General features: G+C 43.7%; 1 protein-coding gene across 1 annotated transcript in view; it reads left to right on the top strand.

Annotated features, from left to right (window-relative positions):
• The window catches only part of hmga2 (high mobility group AT-hook 2), a 55,548-nt gene extending 42,716 nt beyond the window's left edge, over positions 1-12,832 (top strand). The window contains exons 3-4 of the mRNA XM_065022074.1: positions 9,196-9,246; positions 12,803-12,832. Coding sequence (XP_064878146.1) covers positions 9,196-9,246; positions 12,803-12,832 — 81 coding nt within the window. The remainder of the gene's footprint in view (positions 1-9,195; positions 9,247-12,802) is intronic.
• Positions 12,833-13,250: the final 418 nt, after the last annotated feature.

Below are 13,250 nucleotides of genomic sequence, written 5' to 3'. Positions count from 1 at the left end.
CACCTCCTGTCCTCCTCCTGTCCTCCTCCTCCTGTCCTCCTCCTGTCATCCACCTCCTGTCCTCCTCCTGTCCTCCACCTCCTGTCCTCCTCCTGTCCTCCACCTCCTGTCCTCCTGTCCTCCTCCTCCTGTCCTCCTCCTGTCCTCCACCTCCTGTCCTCCTCCTCCTGACCTCCACCTCCTGTCCTCCTCCACCTCCTGTCCTCCACCTCCTGTCCTCCTCCTCCTGTCCTCCTCCTGTCCTCCTCCTCCTGTCCTCCTCCTGTCCTCCACCTCCTGTCCTCCTCCTGTCCTCCTCCTCCTGTCCTCCTCCTGTCCTCCTCCTCCTGTCCTCCTCCTCCTGTCCTCCTGTCCTCCACCTCCTGTCCTCCACCTCCTGTCCTCCTCCTGTCCTCCACCTCCTGTACTCCTCATCCTGACCTCCCTGTCCTCCTGGCCTCCTCCTGTCCTCCTCCACCTGTCCTCCTCCACCTGTCCCTCTCCTGTCCTCCTCCTCCTGTCCTCCTCCACCTGTCCTCCTCCACCTGTCCCTCTCCTGTCCTCCTCCTCCTGTCCTCCTCCTCCCGCTGTCCTCCTCCTGTCCTCCTCCTCCTCCTGTCCTCCTCCTGTTTCTAGGCCGTCATTGAAAATAAGAATTTGTTCCAGCCAAGTTCCAGTCTGACTTAGTCCCTGCTGTAAACATGTTCTGTGTCCCAAATGCCTCTGGTCAGAAGTAGCGCACTAATTAGGGAATAGGGTGGAATCTGAGACACGGCCCCTGTCTGGGGGCATCTCGTCTGTGTGTCTGTCTGCAGCACACCATGGGAATAAGGGTGGAATGTAGAAAATTCAAGCTCGTCTTCAGACACACGTTGAAAACGTCCCTGAGGAAAAAATGTCAACAAATGTTGTTATTAAAATGTGTTATTCTGTGAATCATCACCTCACTACCTTTTAGTCCTTTAGGCTGGTTGTGATGTAGTTGGCTCTAGTCTGTGAATCATCATCTCACTACCTTTTAGTCCTGTCGGCTTGTTGTGATGTAGTTGGCTCTAGTCTGTGAAGCATCACCTTTAGGCTTGTTGGGATGTAGTTGGCTCTAGTCTGTGAAGCATCACCTTTAGGCTTGTTGGGATGTAGTTGGCTCTAGTCTGTGAAGCATCATCTGGGACTAGTTGGCTCTAGTTTATCATCACCTTTAGGCTTGTTGGGATGTAGTTGGCTCTAGTCTGTGAAGCATCACCTTTAGGCTTGTTGGGATGTAGTTGGCTCTAGTCTGTGAATCATCACCTTTAGGCTGGTTGGGATGTAGTTGGCTCTAGTCTGTGAAGCATCACCTTTAGGCTTGTTGTGATGTAGTTGGCTCTAGTCTGTGAAGCATCACCTTTAGGCTTGTTGGGATGTAGTTGGCTCTAGTCTGTGAAGCATCACCTTTAGGCTTGTTGGGATGTAGTTGGCTCTAGTCTGTGAATCATCACCTGTTAGTCCTGTAGGCTTGTTGTGATGTAGTTGGCTCTAGTCTGTGAATCATCACCTTTAGGCTTGTTGGGATGTAGTTGGCTCTAGTCTGTGAATCATCACCTGTTAGTCCTGTAGGCTTGTTGTGATGTAGTTGGCTCTAGTCTGTGAATCATCACCTTTAGGCTTGTTGTGATGTAGTTGGCTCTAGTCTGTGAATCATCACCTGTTAGTCCTGTAGGCTTGTTGTGATGTAGTTGGCTCTAGTCTGTGAAGCATCATCTCACTACCTTTTAGTCCTTTAGGCTGGTTGTGATGTAGTTGGCTCTAGTCTGTGAAGCATCATCTCACTACCTTTTAGTCCTTTAGGCTTGTTGTGATGTAGTTGGCTCTAGTCTGTGAATCATCACCTTTAGGCTTGTTGTGATGTAGTTGGCTCTAGTCTGTGAAGCATCACCTTTAGGCTTGTTGTGATGTAGTTGGCTCTAGTCTGTGAATCATCACCTTTAGGCTTGTTGTGATGTAGTTGGCTCTAGTCTGTGAAGCATCACCTTTAGGCTTGTTGTGATGTAGTTGGCTCTAGTCTGTGAAGCATCACCTTTAGGCTTGTTGTGATGTAGTTGGCTCTAGTCTGTGAAGCATCACCTTTAGGCTTGTTGGGATGTAGTTGGCTCTAGTCTGTGAATCATCACCTGTTAGTCCTGTAGGCTTGTTGTGATGTAGTTGGCTCTAGTCTGTGAAGCATCATCTCACTACCTTTTAGTCCTTTAGGCTTGTTGTGATGTAGTTGGCTCTAGTCTGTGAATCATCACCTTTAGGCTTGTTGGGATGTAGTTGGCTCTAGTCTGTGAAGCATCATCTCACTACCTGTTAGTCCTGTAGGCTTGTTGTGATGTAGTTGGCTCTAGTCTGTGAAGCATCATCTCACTACCTGTTAGTCCTGTAGGCTTGTTGTGATGTAGTTGGCTCTAGTCTGTGAGCATCATCTCACACCTGTTAGTCCCGTAGGCTTGTTGTGATGTAGTTGGCTCTAGTCTGTGAAGCATCATCACCTGTTTAGGCTTGTTGTGATGTAGTTGGCTCTAGTCTGTGAATCATCATCACCTGTTAGTCCTTAGGCTTGTTGGGATGTAGTTGGCTCTAGTCTGTGAAGCATCATCTCACTACCTGTTAGTCCTGTAGGCTTGTTGGGATGTAGTTGGCTCTAGTCTGTGAAGCATCATCTCACTACCTGTTAGTCCCGTAGGCTTGTTGTGATGTAGTTGGCTCTAGTCTGTGAAGCATCATCTCACTACCTGTTAGTCCCGTAGGCTTGTTGTGATGTAGTTGGCTCTAGTCTGTGAAGCATCATCTCACTACCTGTTAGTCCCGTAGGCTTGTTGTGATGTAGTTGGCTCTAGTCTGTGAAGCATCATCTCACTACCTGTTAGTCCTGTAGGCTTGTTGTGATGTAGTTGGCTCTAGTCTGTGAATCATCACCTTTAGGCTTGTTGTGATGTAGTTGGCTCTAGTCTGTGAATCATCACCTGTTAGTCCCGTAGGCTTGTTGTGATGTAGTTGGCTCTAGTCTGTGAATCATCACCTTTAGGCTGGTTGTGATGTAGTTGGCTCTAGTCTGTGAATCATCATCTCACTACCTGTTAGTCCTGTAGGCTTGTTGGGATGTAGTTGGCTCTAGTCTGTGAATCATCACCTTTAGGCTTGTTGGGATGTAGTTGGCTCTAGTCTGTGAATCATCACCTGTTAGTCCTGTAGGCTTGTTGGGATGTAGTTGGCTCTAGTCTGTGAATCATCATCTCACTACCTGTTAGTCCTGTAGGCTTGTTGGGATGTAGTTGGCTCTAGTCTGTGAAGCATCATCTCACTACCTGTTAGTCCTGTAGGCTTGTTGTGATGTAGTTGGCTCTAGTCTGTGAATCATCACCTGTTAGTCCTGTAGGCTTGTTGTGATGTAGTTGGCTCTAGTCTGTGAATCATCACCTTTAGGCTTGTTGTGATGTAGTTGGCTCTAGTCTGTGAAGCATCACCTTTAGGCTTGTTGTGATGTAGTTGGCTCTAGTCTGTGAAGCATCACCTCACTACCTTTTAGTCCTGTAGGCTTGTTGTGATGTAGTTGGCTCTAGTCTGTGAATCATCATCTCACTACCTGTTAGTCCCGTAGGCTTGTTGTGATGTAGTTGGCTCTAGTCTGTGAAGCATCACCTTTAGGCTTGTTGGGATGTAGTTGGCTCTAGTCTGTGAAGCATCACCTTTAGGCTTGTTGTGATGTAGTTGGCTCTAGTCTGTGAATCATCACCTTTAGGCTGGTTGTGATGTAGTTGGCTCTAGTCTGTGAAGCATCACCTTTAGGCTTGTTGTGATGTAGTTGGCTCTAGTCTGTGAATCATCACCTTTAGGCTGGTTGTGATGTAGTTGGCTCTAGTCTGTGAAGCATCACCTTTAGGCTGGTTGTGATGTAGTTGGCTCTAGTCTGTGAAGCATCATCTCACTACCTTTTAGTCCTGTCGGCTTGTTGGGATGTAGTTGGCTCTAGTCTGTGAATCATCACCTTTAGGCTGGTTGTGATGTAGTTGGCTCTAGTCTGTGAATCATCATCTCACTACCTGTTAGTCCTGTAGGCTTGTTGGGATGTAGTTGGCTCTAGTCTGTGCTTTGACGTTAGGTGACTGATAGGCTAGTAACCTCGAGAGCGGTAGTGATGTGTGTGTGTTTGGCAGATAAGAGGTAATCTCAGCAGAGAGATGAGGCTGTGAGACGAGCCACCTGCAGAGGGGATCTCTCTGAGACAGTGGAGGACTGGCCATAGGGCGGTAAGAGTTGATGGCCCATCTTTAGCCCCAAAATGATCACTATTTGGCTGATAATGGAGGCCTTCAAGGAGGCATTCATCAATGCCTTTCCTGATAAGTACAACATAGCATAGTTTTCCACCCAGTCATCACTACACTCAGATTGACTCAGTTACCATCGCAAAGCCACGCTATATTTACCGTGCATTCCTGTTTGGTTGGGTAAGGGATACCTAGACTAGAATTCCCCTGGAACCTGGGACCTGGAAGAGGAGGGAGAGGACTATATTTACTGTGCATTCCTGTTTGGTTGGGTAAGGGATACCTAGACTAGAATTCCCCTGGAACCTGGGACCTGGAAGAGGAGGGAGAGGAGGAGGGAGAGGAGGAGGAAGAGGACTATATTTACTGTGCATTCCTGTTTGGTTGGGTAAGGGATACCTAGACTAGTATTCCCCTGGAACCTGGGACCTGGCTCTCTGGTGGAGGTGGAGGAGTTGGAAGAGGAGTTGGAAGAGGAGGGAGAGGACTATATTTACTGTGCATTCCTGTTTGGTTGGGTAAGGGATACCTAGACTAGTATTCCCCTGGAACCTGGGACCTGGAAGAGGAGGGAGAGGAGGAGGGAGAGGAGGAGGAAGAGGACTATATTTACTGTGCATTCCTGTTTGGTTGGGTAAGGGATACCTAGACTAGTATTCCCCTGGAACCTGGGACCTGGCTCTCTGGTGGAGGTGGAGGAGTTGGAAGAGGAGTTGGAAGAGGAGGGAGAGGAGGAGGTGGAAGAGAAGTGAGAGGAGGAGGTGGAAGAGGAGGGAGAGGAGGAGGTGGAAGAGGAGGGAGACGATGAGGTGGAAGAGGAGGTAGAGGAGGAGGAGGTGGATGAGGAGGAGGTGGAGGTTGAAGAGGAGGTGGAGGAGGAGGATGTTGAAGAGGAGGTGGGGGTAGAAGAGAAGGATGTGAAGGAGAAGTTAGAAGAGGAGGGAGAGGAGGAGGAGTTGGAAGAGGAGGAGGAGGTGGAGGAGTTGGAAGAGGAGGAGGAGGAGTTGGAAGAGGAGGGAGAGGAGGAGGAGGAGGTGGAAGAGAAGTGAGAGAGTGAGGAGGTGGAAGAGGAGGGAGAGGAGGAGGTGGAAGAGGAGGAGACGATGAGGTGGAAGAGGAGGTAGAGGAGGAGGAGGTGGATGAGGAGGAGGTGGAGGTTGAAGAGGAGGTGGAGGAGGAGGATGTTGAAGAGGAGGTGGGGGTAGAAGAGAAGGATGTGAAGGAGAAGTTAGAAGAGGAGGGAGAGGAGGAGGAGGTGGAAGAGGAGGAGGTGGAAGAGGAGTGAGAGGAGGAGGTGGAAGAGGAGGAGGAGGAGGAGGAGGTGGAGAGGAGGAGGTGGGAGAGGAGGAGGTGGAAGAGGAGGAGGACGAGGCAGTCACAGAGACACGAGAAGAAGAAGCAGTTTTGCTCTACCGTCTGAGACAGTTAATTAAATGTTATTGGTGGCGTACACATATCTGCCAGATTATATCGCAGGTGCAGCGATAACCCAACTACATGGAACCCAAAAGAGTTCTACCTGGAACCAAAAAGGGTTCTCCTGTGGGAGACAGTGGAATAACCTTTTGGAACCCTTTTTTCTAAAGAGTGTACTTCTGACCAGGGCCCATAGTGGACTGATTAAGTGAAGCTGGTAGTGTTCGGACCAGCTCAAAGACTGGAACAAGATGTCACTTCCTGTCTGACATACCTGCTTATCTTGCTGATACTCCTCTGATATAACGCATGGAGGGAGGGGGGAGGGAGGGAGGAGGGAGGGAGAGATGGAGAGGGAGGGAGGGAGGGAGGGAGGGAGGGAGGGGAGGAGGGGGTTGGAGGAGGAGAGGAAAGGGTTCTACATAGAACCTAAAAGGGTTCTTCAAAGGGTTCTCCTATGGGGAGAGCCAAATAACCGTTCTGGAACCCTCTTTCTAAGAGTGTATAACTGATTGGAACCCTTCTTTCTAAGGGTGTATAACTGATTGGAACCCTTCTTTCTAAGAGTGTATAACTGATTGGAACCCTTCTTTCTAAGAGTGTATAACTGATTGGAACCCTTCTTTCTAAGAGTGTATAACTGATTGGAACCCTTCTTTCTAAGGGTGTATAACTGATTGGAACCCTTTCTAAGAGTGTATAACTGATTGGAACCCTTCTTTCTAAGGGTGTATAACTGATTGGAACCCTTCTTTCTAAGAGTGTATAACTGATTGGAACCCTTCTTTCTAAGGGTGTATAACTGATTGGAACCCTTCTTTCTAAGAGTGTATAACTGATTGGAACCCTTCTTTCTAAGAGTGTATAACTGATTGGAACCCTTCTTTCTAAGGGTGTATAACTGATTGGAACCCTTTCTAAGAGTGTATAACTGATTGGAACCCTTCTTTCTAAGAGTGTATAACTGATTGGAACCTTCTTTCTAAGAGTGTATAACTGATTGGAACCCTTCTTTCTAAGAGTGTATAACTGATTGGAACCCTTCTTTCTAAGAGTGTATAACTGATTGGAACCCTTCTTTCTAAGAGTGTATAACTGATTGGAACCCTTCTTTCTAAGGGTGTATAACTGATTGGAACCCTTCTTTCTAAGAGTGTATAACTGATTGGAACCCTTCTTTCTAAGAGTGTATAACTGATTGGAACCCTTCTTTCTAAGAGTGTATAACTGATTGGAACCCTTCTTTCTAAGAGTGTATAACTGATTGGAACCCTTCTTTCTAAGGTGTATAACTGATTGGAACCCTTCTTTCTAAGAGTGTATAACTGATTGGAACCCTTCTTTCTAAGAGTGTATAACTGATTGGAACCCTTCTTTCTAAGAGTGTATAACTGATTGGAACCCTTCTTTCTAAGAGTGTATAACTGATTGGAACCCTTCTTTCTAAGAGTGTATAACTGATTGGAACCCTTCTTTCTAAGAGTGTATAACTGATTGGAACCCTTCTTTCTAAGAGTGTATAACTGATTGGAACCCTTCTTTCTAAGGGTGTATAACTGATTGGAACCCTTCTTTCTAAGAGTGTATAACTGATTGGAACCCTTCTTTCTAAGGGTGTATAACTGATTGGAACCCTTCTTTCTAAGAGTGTATAACTGATTGGAACCCTTCTTTCTAAGAGTGTATAACTGATTGGAACCCTTCTTTCTAAGAGTGTATAACTGATTGGAACCCTTCTTTCTAAGAGTGTATAACTGATTGGAACCCTTCTTTCTAAGAGTGTATAACTGATTGGAACCCTTCTTTCTAAGAGTGTATAACTGATTGGAACCCTTCTTTCTAAGAGTGTATAACTGATTGGAACCCTTCTTTCTAAGAGTGTATAACTGATTGGAACCCTTCTTTCTAAGAGTGTATAACTGATTGGAACCCTTCTTTCTAAGAGTGTATAACTGATTGGAACCCTTCTTTCTAAGAGTGTATAACTGATTGGAACCCTTCTTTCTAAGAGTGTATAACTGATTGGAACCCTTCTTTCTAAGAGTGTATAACTGATTGGAACCCTTCTTTCTAAGAGTGTATAACTGATTGGAACCCTTCTTTCTAAGAGTGTATAACTGATTGGAACCCTTCTTCTAAGATTCTAAGAGTGTATAACTGATTGGAACCCTTCTTTCTAAGAGTGTATAACTGATTGGAACCCTTCTTTCTAAGAGTGTATAACTGATTGGAACCCTTCTTTCTAAGAGTGTATAACTGATTGGAACCCTTCTTTCTAAGAGTGTATAACTGATTGGAACCCTTCTTTCTAAGAGTGTATAACTGATTGCAACCCTTCTTTCTAAGAGTGTATAACTGATTGGAACCCTTCTTTCTAAGAGTGTATAACTGATTGGAACCCTTCTTTCTAAGAGTGTATAACTGATTGGAACCCTTCTTTCTAAGAGTGTATAACTGATTGGAACCCTTCTTTCTAAGAGTGTATAACTGATTGGAACCCTTCTTTCTAAGAGTGTATAACTGATTGGAACCCTTCTTTCTAAGGGTGTATAACTGATTGGAACCCTTCTTTCTAAGAGTGTATAACTGATTGGAACCCTTCTTTCTAAGAGTGTATAACTGATTGGAACCCTTCTTTCTAAGAGTGTATAACTGATTGGAACCCTTCTTTCTAAGAGTGTATAACTGATTGGAACCCTTCTTTCTAAGAGTGTATAACTGATTGGAACCCTTCTTTCTAAGAGTGTATAACTGATTGGAACCCTTCTTTCTAAGAGTGTATAACTGATTGGAACCCTTCTTTCTAAGAGTGTATAACTGATTGGAACCCTTCTTTCTAAGAGTGTATAACTGATTGGAACCCTTCTTTCTAAGAGTGTATAACTGATTGTAAGTGGCTCTGGATAAGAGTATCTGCTACAAATGTCATGTTCATGTACTTGTTTTTTCTGTTATCCCTGCAGGGGGGATAAATAAATAACAACTATCATATATGAGATTTATTTCTAGATTTATTTCTAGATTTACTTCTTAATATTTTTCTAGATTTATTTCTTAATATTTTTATAGATTTATTTCTAGATTTATTCCTAGATTTATTTCTAGATTTATTTATTGATTTATTTCTAGATTTATTCCTAGATTTATTTATTGATTTATTTCTAGATTTATTCCTAGATTTATTTATTGATTTATTTATAGATTTATTCCTAGATTTATAGATTTATTCCTAGATTTATTTAGATTTATTCCTAGATTTATTCCTAGATTTATTCCTAGATTTATTTCTAGATTTATTCCTAGATTTATTCCTAGATTTATTTCTAGATTTATTTCTAGATTTATTTATTGATTTATTTCTTAATATTTTTATAGATTTATGTCTTGATATTTTTATAGATTTATGTCTTGATATTTTTATAGATTTATGTCTTGATATTTTTCTAGATTTATTTCTAGATTTAGTTTCTATATGTTGTGTCTAATGACGAGTCTTGTGTTTGCCTTGCAGAAAGCCCAGGCCTCTGGAGAGAAGAGACCGAGAGGCAGACCCAGGAAATGGGTGAGTCACCTTTGACCCCATTCCACCAAACACTGAATGTGTGTGTGTGTGTGTGTGTGTGTGTGTGTGTGTGTGTGTGTGTGTGTGTGTGTGTGTGTGCTCGTATATGGAAATCTCAACACGACACAAACAAACTCTTCCACAAGGCGTTTTAAACCTGATACACATTTAACATGATATAACGTGTCAGCTGTTAAGGTGTTTCTGAGTATTTTGAGCTCAGAGATAAAGGTCCTGGATACTGGATATATATAGATTAAAGGGTATGTTAGAGGTCCTGGATATATATAGATTAAAGGGTATGTTAGAGGTCCTGGATATATATAGATTAAAGGGTATGTTAGAGGTACTGGATATATATAGATTAAAGGGTATGTTAGAGGTATCAGGGTGGATATATATAGATTAAAGGGTATGTTAGAGGTATCAGGGTGGATATATATAGATTAAAGGGTATGTTAGAGGTATCAGGGTGGATATATATAGATTAAAGGGTATGTTAGAGGTATCAGGGTGGATATATATAGATTAAAGGGTATGTTAGAGGTACTGGATATATATAGATTAAAGGGTATGTTAGAGGTATCAGGGTGGATATATATAGATTAAAGGGTATGTTAGAGGTATCAGGGTGGATATATATAGATTAAAGGGTATGTTAGAGGTATCAGGGTGGATATATATAGATTAAAGGGTATGTTAGAGGTATCAGGGTGGATATATATAGATTAAAGGGTATGTTAGAGGTATCAGGGTGGATATATATAGATTAAAGGGTATGTTAGAGGTATCAGGGTGGATATATATAGATTAAAGTGGTATGTTGGTACTGGATATATATAGATTAAAGGGTAAGAGGTACTGTTAGATTCCAAAGGGTATTTATCAGGGTGGATATATATAGATTAAAGGGTTAGGTCCTGTTAGATTAAAGGGGTATCAGGGTGGATATATATAGATTAAAGGGTATGTTAGAGGTACTGGATATATATAGATTAAAGGGTATGTTAGAGGTACTGGATATATATAGATTAAAGGGTATGTTAGAGGTACTGGATATATATAGATTAAAGGGTATGTTAGAGGTATCAGGGTGGATATATATAGATTAAAGGGTATGTTAGAGGTATCAGGGTGGATATATATAGATTAAAGGGTATGTTAGAGGTATCAGGGTGGATATATATAGATTAAAGGGTATGTTAGAGGTATCAGGGTGGATATATATAGATTAAAGGGTATGTTAGAGGTATCAGGGTGGATATATATAGATTAAAGGGTATGTTAGAGGTATCAGGGTGGATATATATAGATTAAAGGGTATGTTAGAGGTATCAGGGTGGATATATATAGATTAAAGGGTATGTTAGAGGTATCAGGGTGGATATATATAGATTAAAGGGTATGTTAGAGGTATCAGGGTGGATATATATAGATTAAAGGGTATGTTAGAGGTACTGGATATATATAGATTAAAGGGTATGTTAGAGGTATCAGGGTGGATAGAGATGTCAGGCTAAGGTGTAGAGAGAGGAGCCTGAGTGAAGGAAGCTTTCTGAACACTCAGCAGTGCGTCCCAAATGATACCCCGTTACCTTCATAGTGCACGACTCTTGACCAGAGCCCTGTGTGGAATAGGTGTCATTTGGGATACATCCCTTCTATCAGATGCTGTGGTCAGGCTGGATACCTGCCTGTCTGCCTGCCTGTCTGTCTGTCTGTCTGTCTGTCTGTAGAGAGCAGAGCAGCTAGCCACTAAACCAGTTGGTCCACTCCCCTCTCCAGGCTGTCTCTGAACCCTTGGACCGAGCTGATAAAGCTGTTAGAGGCATTGCTAGATTTCCTTTGTACTGGGGTCTACAAGGGCCAGGTACACACACACCTACGCACTTACACACCTACAGTACGCACACACACAAACACAGACACACACACACACCCAGTGAGGTCCAGGTGCACCTACCCACCTCATCCACCCACACGTTGGCCGCGATGACACCGAAACAACGTCAGTCAGGATCTCTGGCACAACTACAGTCAGGAGCACATTATCCCTGCCGTGGCTCAAATGGCACCCTATTCCCTATATACCCTCCCCTATTCCCTATATACCCTCCCCTGTGTTTTTCAGAGCAGATTGTGTACTCTGGTTGGTTATGTCATGGTTTGACATGGACTTGATGTAGAAACACAGCAGTGTTAAAGGGGTGACCTGGGTTCAGGAAGAGGAGAGGAGAGGAGAGGAGAGGAGAGGAGAGGAGAGGAGAGGAGAGGAGAGGAGAGGAGAGGGAGAGGAGAGGAGAGGAGAGGGGAAGTTGGATTCAGGAAGACATGACTCACTATTGTAGTCATTATATGAAGGAAGGCCACCACATAAAAAGACCCAACACATCCTGTCACTGTAGATCCTGAATGAACCAGAGGATAATGCATTAAACTGACTTAGTGAATGAACCAGATGATAATGTATTAAGCTGACTTAGTGAATGAACCAGAGGATAATGCATTACACTGACTTAGTGAATGAACCAGAGGATAATGCATTAAACTGACTTAGTGAATGAACCAGAGGATAATGTATTAAAATGACTCAGTGAATGAACCAGAGGATAATGCATTACACTGACTTAGTAACCAGAGGAATGCATTAACCAGAGGATAATGCATTTGACGTGAATGAACTGATGCATTCAACTGTGAATGAACCAGAGGATAATGCATTCAACTGACTTCGTGAATGAACCAGAGGATAATGCATTAACTGACTTAGTGAATGAACCAGAGGATAATGCATTACACTGACTTAGTGAATTAACCAGAGGATAATGCATTACACTGACTTAGTGAATGAACCAGAGGATAATGCATTAAGCCGACTTAGTGAATGAACCAGAGGATAATGCATTACACTGACTTAGTGAATTAACCAGAGGATAATGCATTCAACTGACTTAGTGAATTAACCAGAGGATAATGTATAGAGGTATCAGGGTGGATATATTTAGATTAAAGGGTATGTTAGAGGTTTGCATTGCTTGCTGTTTGGGGTTTTAGGCTGGGTTTCTGTACAGCACTTTGAGATATCAGCTGATGTACGAAGGGCTATATAAATACATTTGATTTGATTTGATATTAAACTGACTTAGTGAATGAACCAGATGATAATGCATTAAACTGACTTAGTGAATGAACCAGAGGATAATGCATTAAACTGACTTAGTGAATGAACCAGGGGATAATGTATTAAACTGACTTAGTGAATGAACCAACAGCTAGCAGCATGTGAATGAGAGGCATAGGGTTGGATGAGAGAGAGAGAGAGATATATAGAGAGGAGGTAGGATGTGGATGAGAAAGAGGGAGGGAGAGAGAGAGGGGGGGTGAGGTGTGGAGAGAGAGAGAGAAAGAAAGATGGAAGGGAGGGAAGGGAGAGAATGATAGAGAGAGGGGGGAGATGTGGAGAGAAAGACTGCTTGGGAAGCCATCTCTAAAAATACCTGCCTGTGCTCTATGTAGCCCTGTGTAGCTCTATGTAGCTCTGTGTATCCCTGTGTAGCTCTATGCAGCTCTGTGTAGCTCTATGTAGCTCTGTGTAGCCCTGTGTAGCTCTATGCAGCTATGTGTAGCCCTGTGTAGCTCTATGTAGCTCTGTGTAGCTCTGTGTAGCCCTGTGTAGCTCTGTGTAGCTCTATGTAGCCCTGTGTAGCTCTGTGTAGCCCTGTGTAGCTCTGTGTAGCTCTATGTAGCCCTGTGTAGCTCTATGCAGCTCTGTGTAGCCCTGTGTAGCTCTATGTTGCCAATATATCGGGCCAGTATTGACCTTTTCTAGTCTATCGGCTGTCGGCCCTTCTCTGTCTATGTCGCTCTACATAGCAAAGCTGCTGCTAGGCCAGCCACCACTGCACTGCCTGAGCCACGAGCACTGCACTGCCTGAGCCACGAGCACTGCACTGCCTGAGCCACTGAGCACTGCACTGCCTGAGCCACGAGCACTGCACTGCCTG

Source organism: Oncorhynchus nerka, linkage group LG8, assembly GCF_034236695.1.
Source record: "Oncorhynchus nerka isolate Pitt River linkage group LG8, Oner_Uvic_2.0, whole genome shotgun sequence".
NCBI lineage: Eukaryota > Metazoa > Chordata > Actinopteri > Salmoniformes > Salmonidae > Oncorhynchus > Oncorhynchus nerka.
Note: the sequence above shows the minus strand (reverse complement) of the source record. Positions and strands in the feature narration are given on the sequence as shown.